At 36.6% G+C, this 12,848-nt stretch overlaps 1 protein-coding gene across 1 annotated transcript in view; it reads left to right on the top strand.

Annotated features, from left to right (window-relative positions):
- The first annotated feature begins 2,413 nt into the window (after positions 1 to 2,413).
- LOC119595328 (enoyl-CoA delta isomerase 2-like) overlaps positions 2,414 to 12,848 on the top strand; it is a 15,509-nt gene continuing 5,074 nt past the window's right edge. The window contains exon 1 of the mRNA XM_037944482.1: positions 2,414 to 2,472. Coding sequence (XP_037800410.1) covers positions 2,453 to 2,472 — 20 coding nt within the window. The 5' untranslated portion in view covers positions 2,414 to 2,452. The remainder of the gene's footprint in view (positions 2,473 to 12,848) is intronic.

Below are 12,848 nucleotides of genomic sequence, written 5' to 3'. Positions count from 1 at the left end.
TATTTCACAAAAGACCTAAAATTTTATTTTAAAAAAAGGCCCACCGGCGCACAGTATCATGGTGCGTCCAGGGGCTACGAAAACCCGCTTTAAATTTTTCGGTTTTTAATTTATGAAAAAAGCAAAAAATATTTTTATTCACAGGAATAATGCAAATATATAATATTTATTTTTAATTATATATATATATATATATTATATAAATTTTAAAACCCCACAAACGTGTTGATGTTTGTGTGTGGTGTTGTGTTTGTGTGTGTGTTTGTGGTGTGTGTGTGTGTGTGTGGTGTTATATACATATAGTATTAACCCACACACCACACACACACACCACACACACACACCCCACACAAAACACCACACAAACACAACGTGGTGTGTGTGTAAATAATATTTATTTTAATATATATATTATATATTATATTTTAATTTTTTTTGCTTATTCCGTGTATCAAAATTATTTCTTTTGCTTTTTTTTCAAATTAAAACCGAAATTGAAAAGCGTTTCGTACTCACTGGACCCCCATGAAACGGGGCCCGGGTTTTGACCGTTATTTAAGAAAATTTCAGTGTTTTTTTGTAAAATAAAAAAGAATACTATTACTCTTTTAAAATTTTTTAAGGTAAGATATTGAATTTTGAATATAAAAAAAAGGGAAAATTATTTTTTACTAAAATTAAAAAGTATTTATACTCCTTGAGGAAGTTTGCCAATTACCATAAAAAGTTTTTTTTTCCACTGATTTTATTTTCTTGTATAATTTTCTTTTTGAAATATCATTTTCATTAGAAAGACTTTAAAATGAATAAAGTAAAAATTGATTGAAGGTTTGAGTAATAGAAAACACAACTAACAAAATTAAAAAGGTTAATTAAAACGTCCCTTTATTGAATTTTTTAGAAAAGATTGGCTAGACGATCCTATTTTTTGACATGAAATGATTTGGCACCAAAACTCGTAGTTCCAGAATAGAATATTGGGCTTTTTTGTCTTTGCCAGAGCCCCAGGCATGGGGCCGCTGACTTATGTTAAAAAGCTAATATTGCAAACCCCCAAACCTTTACTCTTGTTGTTATGGGGGAGGGTGGGGGTTTGGGAGATGAGGCTGAGGCCCAATGTAAGGCAGCACCCGTACCCCTTAGTCCTTTCCTTGTCTTACAAAATTTTGAGGTCTTCTCCCCCTCTCTTTTTTCTTCTTCCCCTTGTTCTGTCCCTTATCCTGATCTTTAACTGGGTTTGTTAAGGGTCCGGGCTCCCCCTCTCTCCCTTTTTTCACTCCATACACCCTCGGGTACTGTTCTTGGGAAATTTTACCCAATCATTAATCGTTCCAATCCTTTTTTGCTACATATTTTCCCATAGAAATAAATTTAGTAAAAATACCTTTCCCTTACCGGGGGCCTTTTTACAAATATTTTAAATGACCCAAAATGTTGACCGGGGCAAAAATTTTTCAAAAATGAAAAATATTTGGGAAAATTTTTGTGAAAAATTTGTTTTTTATTTTATATATATATTATATATATATAATATATATATTATATATTATTTATATATATATAATAATGCCAAAAAAAGTTTTCCATTTTTCTTTACTTGGTTGAGTGTTTGACTATAAAAATTTGGGTTTCTATTAACAACAAGTCTCAATTATCATTTCATGTATTTTTTTTTTTGTCTAACTTTCAGATTCATTTTTTTTAAAAAGGATATGGGCAAAATTTAGGCATTAATTTTTCAAAAAAAAAAGTTTATAAAACTTTCAAATTTTACTGAAAAAAAGGGGTTTTTGAAAAATATGAAACTCCAAAAAAAGACCCCCCCCCCCAAAATTTATGCACTTGTCTGTGCCATACTTTGTGTAATTGTACTTAGATTAAAATTTCATTATTTACATTTTATTGCATTATGTTAAAATTACTCATTTTATATTCATATCATATCATAAAATTTTTTATAAATTCTGTTGTATTCTTTTACTTAGTTTAATGTGACATTACTGTATTTTTTCAAGTTTACGTGACATTCCAATTGCACAGTGACGTGCATGAATTTCAGGACTGCCATGGTGTATGATTGCCCTGGAGACAGAACATGGAGTCTTAATTTTTCTCTAGTTTCATAATCAAGTTTTATTATTAATACATTTTCTTTAAGATAACTAAGTAGCTAAATAAAATAAATAGTAATTGAATATTGGTGGAATGCAGATGTTGGGGAAATTTTGGCTGCCAGGGAAGGGGTAAAATTTTTTTCATTTCCCAATGTATAGTATCAAATTTTTTTTTTCCAGATTCCTCATAGTGTAATTGCAGATAAAATTACTTCTCCACAAAATTTATACTGATTTTGTTAAATACTAAATACCCATTCCATTTCAGGAGGGTATACCATGCCCAGACTGCGGCAAGATTGCTCCCCACATACACCGGGGGATTGAAATCGAAGATTATGGGCCAGGACTTAACCAGATCGATGTCCAGCGCCCCTCCTGGAGTCCCCACGGCAGACAGCTCTCGCTACGAACACCTCCTCGTCACTCTTCATGAAGGCGTCAGGACTATTACCTTCAATGACCTGAGAAGAAAAATGCTCTTAATGAGGAAGGTTGTTTTTTTTGTTTTATTTGTTTATTCCCTTTTTTTCTTGTGCTCAGATTGTTTAAGATGAAATTTTTAGATGAAGTATTACACTTTAAAGAATGTTTTTGCTATGAATAATTTTCAATAGTCTGTTTTGTCCTAAGGTATCTCAAAGGAAATAATTTTCACATGTGAGTCATGTGCCTAAACAAAAAAAAACAAATTTTGGTCATCTCAGAAAGTATATTTTAGTAATGACGAATTTATACATCCAGACTCAGTCTCTCTATTCTTTATAACTTATCCATACAGATTTTTGAGGAAATTGTTGTTGCCTTGCAAGGGCTGCGACGTCCCAATACCATTATCACAGCGACAACAGGTTTTGGAAAAGTGTTCACAGCAGGGAAAGATCAGAGTAACTTTCCCACTTTGACCATGGCTCAAATAAGGGATCTTCTCATCAGGTATGGTTTTGTCAGCACTCATAGGGAATATCATACTACATGAAATGATATATGTGAAGAAAAAAAATAGTGAAGCAAACTTTGAGATATTTAAATTGGGGCATGACATAAAAAATAAAATTTTTTTGAATTGCAGACACATGGGAGCATTTTTTTGATTTTCCAAAGCTCTTGTGGCTGTGGTAAATGGAGCAGCTGTTGGTGCAGGCACGAGCTTGCTGCCACTTTATTATGCTGTTTTTTGCCATGGAAAAGGTAATTATAGAACTCACTTTTTTATGAGAAAAACTTATTTTTCTACTCTAGTTCATTTTATCAGAAAAATCTAAAATCTAGAAAAAGAGAAAGTTGACAAATGAATATTTCAGAAAAAATATTTCAGTTTCCCAAAAATTCCAAGTGATTTAGTAAAAAGCTTTATGTAATGTGTGTCCCAACAAAAAACAAATCACAGACTCTGTCATAGAAGGTTGTCAGAATTGCATTCATCTCTGCAGGGTGTCTTTTTCACACCCTTCTCTGCACTGGGCATTACTGCTGAAGGCTGCTCTACTTACCCTTCCCAAAGATGATGGGTCCAGGACAAAATACAGAAAAGTTGTTGTTTAACAAGGTAAAGAAGAGTAGCAAGAGTTTCTGTAGTAGAATGTTTTAATGGATTTTGATATAAGTAAAATATATATATATACAATGAAATGCTCATTTTTTTAAGTTGGATGCCAGACACTATATTTTTTCTTGTAATTATTAATAGAATAGTAATTAGAAGAGAAAGTATGACTGTATTATTGTTCATATATTTTGTTGTGGACATTTTTTCAGCTGCAGAAGCATAAAAGGGTTTTGCCTAGTGATTTGAGGTCTTCCCAGAGGCAACATTTCAGCAAGAAGTGCAACAGAGGCTACAGGCAATGGCCAAGCTGCCACTGAAGTCTCTTGTATATTCGAAGGCATTAACTCGTGACATTCACAAGGAAGCCTTACATAAGGTAGGAATATTTTAAGGGTCTTTTATTTCTCTACTGTGCAAGTTCAGTCTTTTTTTTCATTGTTATATTACAAAAATACATAAATTCGTAAACATGAAACTATACTACTGTCACTAGATACCACTTGAAAAAGATCCCCCCCCTGCTTGGCTGTTAAACAAATGCTTATAGCCCGTAGTGAAAAATGTTGCAAGAAATTGCTGAGCGCAGCTTCCCTTGACGGAACCAAGGTCATCTATTACCAGCTAATTTCCATAGTCCTTACACTAGTTGTTTGCCGTCTGTGTATGCCAAGTAAAATTACAGTTTCTTGTCAAGTAGGTAATCCCCCCTCTTTTCTTTCAAATTATAGGTGAATGTTGCTGAATGTCAACGAGTCACTGAGCGTATAGTTTGCTATGCTGATGCCTGACAAGGAAGGGTATCAGAATTCGTCATGAGTGACTGCGATGGGAAGCTTATGGAGATGCGTTCTTCATTTAGAGGAGGTTGCAATTCCCCTTTTGATTTTGTAAAATGTAAATTTCTATAAAATGTATTTCTTATATTTTATTATTGGAAGTGTTTTGATTCCATTTTGCTAGAATGTAAATAAATTTTTTCTTTAATTTTTTTTTTCTGTTTCTTCATAGTCTCCTTAAATATATATATTTTGGGGGGTTTGTGTACCAGACACTCAAATTACAACATCTTTCTTTTCATAAATGTTCTTTTTTCTAGGGTGATAATGAAGAATTGGTAATAAAATGACAAGTATTTAAGGGGGCTACCATCTTGGCATCAGGTATTTTATATTATGCCTAGAAAAAAAATAAATTGTGGGTTTATTATAGATGATTAGTAAAATTATGGTTACTTAATATGCTTCTTTTTACCTAAAAGGTTTTTTGGGGATGTCCCCAAAAAAAACCCCTTTCCCCCCTAAAAAATTTATTTTTTTATTTTTTTTTTATGCTTTGGTGTAAAAAATTTTAAAACCCTTATCATGAAAACATTTTCTTGACAATTTTGGGACCCCCAATTCCTTGTCCATGTTGTTTTGGGGCTTAGGATTCTCCAGCCCCTTCTACTTCCACTTCCAAAGGGTTTTGGGAGAGCCTGCTAAAGGATGCAAGGCTGACTTTGGGCCAGCCCCTAAAGGGCCTGGGGGAGCCAGGGCATGGATTCCCGTTTTATTTTGTTTAGCCTTACCCCTCGGGAAACCCCTGGGAGGGGTTTTTTTTCCCCCAAACATACTTTAGACTTACAGGGCCAAATAAGGGGAGATGTTTTACTCTTGTTGGGGGCAATGGTGTTGCCCCTCACCAAATGCCCCCAACTCAACCTCTGGGTTCCCCGCTCCATCTCCCCTTTGACCCGCCTAAATACCCCTTTATTACCCTCCCCCAGTGCCCAAAATTATCCACCCCGTCAACACTCAGTCTCCAGGAGACATTCCCAATCTCCCAAAATTTTCAAATCCTCACCTCTACCCCCTCAACCCTTCTTTATCAAACACCCCCTCCCCCCCTTATGACTACTTTACAGCCTATTTCCACCTCTCCATAATAAACCTCCTTCAAAACTACTCCCTTCTACTGTCCCCGCCTTCTACCACCCCCTCCCCACAAATCTCTTAAATACTCTATTTACCCCCCCAATGGGGGCTGTTTTTCCCCAAAAACAATAGGGAAAGTCTTTCCGTTGCCGACCCCCATCGTTCTCGCTTCATCTCGTCGAAAACCAAAATACAGCATTATCAACTCTAATGATCTCTCGGAACCCCCTTTCCCCAGAACCTCATCCAACTAATACTTGTCCAGAACTTCTCTATCTCCCCCGCAACATTGGGGGGGGGGGGTGGGGGGGGGGGGCCCAATTTATAACAAATTTCAATTGTGGGGAAGACTACTTGCCTGCCTCACAGACTATGATGTGATATCAGTAAGTCTACCCATTCCTCCCAAAGGTCACTGAAAAACCCCCCAGTTGCCAAATTACCCCGTAAACATGAACTTCCCCTTTAATGTTTACATTGGGGGAGAATCCCCCCCCGTCCCCCATATCAACCCCTCCCTGTAAATTCAAAAATTTTGGCGTTTTGGGAAACCTGCTTAACACTGCCTTCCACAAACCCGGTAACTGGGTCAAACTCCTCTGCACAGTCACGCTCATGTGCCAACTGTGGGCGGTCCCCAAAATGTATTTTATAGGAGCTGCCCCCCTACAATTTTTAGTCTAGGTGGCAACCTCGATTAAACTTGGTCCCACTCTACTTAACCCAAAAGGGAAAGCACGTCGACGGGGTTTTTTTTCTTACTCCCTACTTCAGTAATGTTGCTCGCTCTGCTTTTTCCCCCCTTCCAAAGTTTTCCCTACTCCCCCCCTATCCTACCTCCTACATTTTAAAATCCCCACTTTTACCCCTATTCCTTTAAACAAATTTTTTGGCATTCTAATCCAAAACCCAATCTCTACTTCAGCCCCCAAACCCCCTCCCCCCCCTGCAACAGACTAAACTCCCCCCCTTCTACCACACTTACCTCCACCTACCTTTTCCTCTGCTCCAGACACCCTCTTCTTCCCCTCTCATAAAAAAACCCTGTCTCACAAACCCTCAACCATTCCTTTATAAGCTCTTGAAGAAATTCAAAACTATGCATTTGAATCCCTAATTGACACCGAACTTCCCATCCACCCTCAAATTCCACAACTCCAACTCCCTCTACACTCAAAGTGACTGCCTCAACCTCTGCCTCAACCTCCCTCCTTGCTCAACTTGATACAATCTACCACTGCGGTCTTCGCTTATCCCTAGGCGAGTTCCGCTCCTCTCCAGTTTTTTGAACGGGGCCTGAAACGGGTACCTCTCTCTCTCGTTTTACCCTTTCTCTTTTCCGGGTTGCTCGATTCAAACAAATCCCCTCACCAAACTAACTCTCCCACTCCCTGTTTCCTACCTTTTTCTTCTTCTTCACGTTTACCTACTCCTTTTCCCTCGCATGGTCCCTCCTCTCCCTTTCCCCCCTTTTTCGATACCCACCCCTTCTGTTTTTTTGTCCATTCTACCTTCCATACTTTTCCTTACCCCCGTATTTCTCCTCTTATTCCAGCCACGGTTTATTACCCCCTTTAAAACCTTCCTGTGTACCCCATGGGATCTTTCTGGGCAAGTCTCCGCACTAATAAATTACTACTATAAAACTATCAAACTCCGGTTAGCTCCTTTCATCGGGAAAAGACGCTTGAGACTGCTCTCTCCTTTTTTAGTATTGGCCACACCCGCTAACACACTCCTATCTGAGTCCATTCTGACCGCCCCCCATTTTTTCCCCATGTATGTCCCTCTTTCAGTTCCACACTTCTGCTTCTTGTCCACGTTTTGATAAGCCCGTATCTCTGCTTTCCCTACCTATTTTTCCCTTCCTGCCCCCCAACCTATCTTACATCCCTTTAAAACTACACTTCCTGTTTGATAACCCGTTCTTTTTCCCCCCGCGCATAATATCCTTTTTCTTGATTTAAACCCCCTTACTAACCCCACCCTTAAACCCTTTCCCCATCATCCTTTCCCTCTTTAAACCCTTTTTTGTATTAATATGAGGCTGGGGTATAGCAACTAACTCCTAACCAAAGGCCCTTCACTCCCCTTTTCTGTACCTTCCTATAGTGCTACATGACTTAGATGTCCACCTTTATTTTTTCTTTTTTAAACCCTTAAACCCTTGCAATGTTGGAGACCAAAAATTTTAGATTTAATTTAATTCTTATAAAGATAAAGTTATATACACAAGTTAAAACATTTTTGAGGTTGATACATACATACATAATACTTTATAATACTACATAATACTTATATAAAATATATATATATATATATATAATATATAAATATTTAATATATATAAAATTTTATATATATAATATAAATAATTATATTATAATTGTGTGTTTTGTGTGTGTGTGTATATTCTAATATTTTATATTATATGCGTATATATATATTATTTCTTAAAATATAAATATATATTTATATAATTATATAATATATATATTATATATATATATATATGTTCATATAATGTACACATCCCAACAATAACAACTCACACACACCACACCACACCACAACACACACACACACCAACACACACACCACACACACAACACACACACACGCACACCCCCCACCACACACCCCCACACCACACACCACACACACACACACACACACCACACACACACACACAAAACACCACACACACACCACACACAAACAACCACCACACCAAAAGATATATTATATATATATATATATATATATATATATTATAATATATTATATATATTTTATATTTGTGTGTGTGTGTGTTTTGTGTGTGTTGTGGGGTGTGTGTGTTGTGTGTGTTTTCATAATTTTTTATAATAATGCGTATTATATATATATATGTATATATATATAATTATTTATTATATATATATATTAATATATATAAAGTATTATGTTGTAATATTATGTACCATACAAACAAATAAACAACTCACACACCACACACACACCACAAACCCACACACACACACACCACACACACCACACACACATACCACACACAACAACACCCCACACACACACACACACCACACACACACAACACCCACACACACCACACCACACCCAAAACACCACACACACACTCTCTCTCTCTCTCTCTCTCTCACACACACACGCACACGCACCAACAAAAACACAACAAAACACACACAACATATATATATATATATATATATATATATAATATATTATTATATATATGGGTTTTTATAAATATATAATTTTACATATATATACATATATATATATATATATATATATATATATATATATATATTATAATATATATATATATATATATATATATTATATTTAATATTCTTTGTTTATTAAAACATATATATATATAATATATATATATAAAATATATATATATTATCTATATATAAATATATATCTGGGGTTTTTTGTGTGTTTTTTTGTGTTGCTGTGTGTGTTGTGTGCGTGTGTGTGTAAAGTGTTGTGTGTGTGTGTGGTGTATGTGTGTGTGTGTGTGTATGTTTGTGTGTTTGTGTGTTGTGTTGTGTTGTGTGTTGTGTTGTGTGTGTGTTTTGTTGTGGTTGTGTGTGTGGGGTGTGTGTATTTATATATACAATATATATATTTTATATATATACATATGTGAAAGATGGAAAATTGCAATACCGCATTGAAATGGTTATATAACAACCTTCCCTGACCAGGACTCGAACCTAGGTCAAATTCTGGGATATACCTCAGTACATATGACTTCGGTTTCTAAATTCTAAATCATTTCCACCGAGTCCGACGGGAGTGTGTGTAAAACTTGCTATCATATACACTATGTAATTTATAACACCACACACACACACCACAACCACACACACACATATACAATATATATCTATATATATATATATATTATAATATAATATTTTAATATTATATATATTATATAATATAATATGGGCCCCGGGGGCCGAATGGTTAGACGTCGGGCTCAAAACTGTCACACGGGATCTGAGTTTGAGGGTTCGAGTCACACCCCACTTTTTCCCCTTGGGCAAAGAAATTCACCTCGTTGCCCCCTACCACTGGGTGGCCCAAACCAGCCAAGCAAGTGCTGGGCCCAACCCGGGAAAAAAGAGGAAAGATTACCTAAAAATCCACCCGGGACTCTCCGTGGAAAAGGAAATGGGGACCCCAACCCCCCGTACTCATCCAAGGGCTCACAACGAAAAAAATACAATTAAGTTCTGCTGTACCCCGGGGGCTCAGACATGAAACCCACCCTTAAAAAAAAATGTATATATATTATTTATATATATATATATTATAATATATATTATAATTTTAATATATATAACATTCCCCCGGGGGGAGCAATCTCGAACCACCGCGGACCGAAATGACGTCGACAAAAAGTTCGTCCCCAAAGGGGTCATGCTTGATCGACTCGCCCCCACACCCCAGCCATCCCACCAGATATTTACCGCCTAAGGGCCTCCGTGACCGAGACTCTCATCACCCCGGGTGTAAAAGGGGAGGGGATTGGGCTTATGGATATAAAAATTTTTTAGTAAAAGAAAAAATTTATTTTTTCCCGGGGCTTCTGTTTAAGGAAAGAAAGAAAGCGAGGGAAGATTGAAGCGCCATTAAAAAGAAGGCGAGGATTTACTCCTGCTTTACTAGGGTAAACGCCACTTCACCTGCTGGAAGGCCCCCCCTGCACCCGCCCCGGGGAGGGGTCTCCCGAAAGTAAAAAATCAGGTAACCCGGAAAGACCATCCCCCCTGTTTTGGGGCAGTTTCCCCATCACTGGCAAGGGGCTAAACCCGCTTTTAATGGGGGTCTCATGATTCCCACCTAAAGCTTTCCCGGGGACCTCATCAACTCTTCAGATTTCCCGGGCGAAAAATTAAAAAAGCTTGCCTTTTTTGACTTTAAACCCCTTTTCACCCTACCCAAAAACGGGCAGCCCGGGGCAAACTTCCGCTGCCGAAATACCACTTCGTAGTCTAGTGAACTTCGGCTATTCGATTTTGCGGGGGAAAAATACTACGGATTGTGGTCTTCCCCCCATACTGCCCTCCGCCCTGAGTGCAGTCAGGGTCTCTGTTCTGGAGAGTTTGGAGAGGGAAAACTACAAAGCTAAAATCGGCAGAATTCTACTTGGTTCTTTCACGTAATGATGCCCTCACATTGCCCAAAGGTCGTGCTTACATCATACACTGCCCGGGGGCTTAACTCCCCAAGGGAAAAATCAGTTGCCGGGGAGGGGGAAGAGGATCAAATTACCTTTCCGGGACAATCTGATCCATCGGTTCGACGCCCAAACGTTTCTCTGTGTACAAGACCCTGAGATAAAGATGATTATATCCTTACTATTCCGCCCACAGCAATAAAAAAAATCTGGTGTTTTAATTTTTTGGGCCCCTTCCCCCAAGCAAATAAGGATCTGCAACCCCCGAATTTTTTGAGGATGAGGTTCTTTATAATTCATTCTGTCATGCAAAATATCCCAAAGGGTTCCTGTTAACCTAAAAAAGAAGGGGGAGAAAATACTCCAAGGGCAGACCCCGCCCCTCTTCTAAAAATTTTTTTCATATTTCCGCCTGTAAAATTTTCCCCGGCATCACAGACACTTTTGGGGAAACGGTCCCCGGATGCAAAGGGATCTGAAAATCGAGCTGACCTCCGTCCCACAGACTTCCACACCATGGGGTACTGAATGAACTGGACACCTAAACCAACTGAAAGGAACTCTCTTTTATTTTGAAAATCTCTTTTCTGCATCCTTTTTATACAAAAAATTTTAACATAAAACCATACACTATGTTGTCTGTTGTGATATTTACAAATTGGTAAACATTATGATGCCACGCCGATGCTTCGTCTGCAAAAAACCGGATTTGCTTGAGTGTACTCTTTTTCAGTAAAATTGTTTTTCAGGAGTAAAGACGATGAAATGTTTGGTGTTAGAGCTAAAATTTCATTCTTTTTTTTCGAATGGCATATTGATTTTAGAACTTGCATTTAGTGTTTGTAAAAAACGATTCTACTCGGGCGCGTTCAAAAATTCAAAAGATTTTCTTCACTGCAACAATGCAAACTCTATTCACTGGACATAACGACAGATAAGACCCTGTTAATATGTTATCGTAAAGCATCCAAGTTAAAGTTGTTATGAGATATTTGTTCATTTGATTTAAAGGGATACTTTCTAGATTCATGGGATACGTTTTGATGGTGAAATGTGATAAATTCGGATACATTTCACGTTTCCTCATTGGGAAGTGGAAACACCGTTTTGCCAGTTGTTCTCGAGATATAGTGATGGCAACATTAAAAGCCGGTTGTCTACGTTTTTTCGGTAAATTTCAGCATATTTCGTGGGGTAGTTATGTCTCGAGTCTGTGTTCATTATATTCGAGTTTTGATTCCCGATTATCTTCATAATTAATGGAGTGAATTTGTGAGCTCTTCAGTAAGAGGAGTATTTAAAAGATACAGGTAAAAAACCCCCCGGTAAAAAAAAAAAAAAAAAAAAAAAAAAGAAAAAAAGGGAAGGGGAAAAAAAACAAAATTTTGACACTAAATTATATTGGGGGTTTGAAAATGGCTTTTTAATAATATTGTTTAAAAAAACCCTTTTTTTATTACCGTGACATTGGTTTCTCTCTGTCAAATTATATTTCCAGATCCCCAACACGAGTTCCAAGTGGGTTTGGAAGGACGAGGGGAAAATAAATTCGAAAAAAAAAAAAAAGTTAATTACAAATTTCCTTTTTGTTACTTTCTCATTGAGACTTACAGACATAGCAAAATTATAAAACTTTTGAAACCGGTTGGCGATTTAAATCTCTTAACAAAGCTGTAAAAACACGTACTGAAAATTGGCACACATGTGAATGTTCTTTTAACAAAATACAAAAATCCCTGACCTAGCGTACTTCGTTTGGGTTTATATTTGGAAAAAGGGCCCTCTATTGGAATTCTCTTTAATTTCAAAAATTTTCTGAAAAAATCGCTTTAGTGTGTATATATATATAATTTTTATAATATATATATATATATATATATATATATAAAATTTTATAATATATTATATATAATAATATATAAACACTGTCAAAAAAAGTTTTTAAACTATTTTTTTATACAAGTTTTTTTTTTTTTTTTTTTCTTTTAAAAATTTTAAACCCCGAACTTAAAAAAAGGAAATAAATTTAAATTTTTTTAAAAAAAAAACAAAAA

The sequence above is a fragment of the Penaeus monodon genome, chromosome 35 (assembly GCF_015228065.2).
Source record: "Penaeus monodon isolate SGIC_2016 chromosome 35, NSTDA_Pmon_1, whole genome shotgun sequence".
Taxonomy (NCBI): Eukaryota; Metazoa; Arthropoda; class Malacostraca; order Decapoda; family Penaeidae; genus Penaeus; species Penaeus monodon.
The sequence above is the reverse complement of the archived record's forward strand: the minus strand, read 5'-3'. Positions and strand labels throughout refer to the sequence as shown.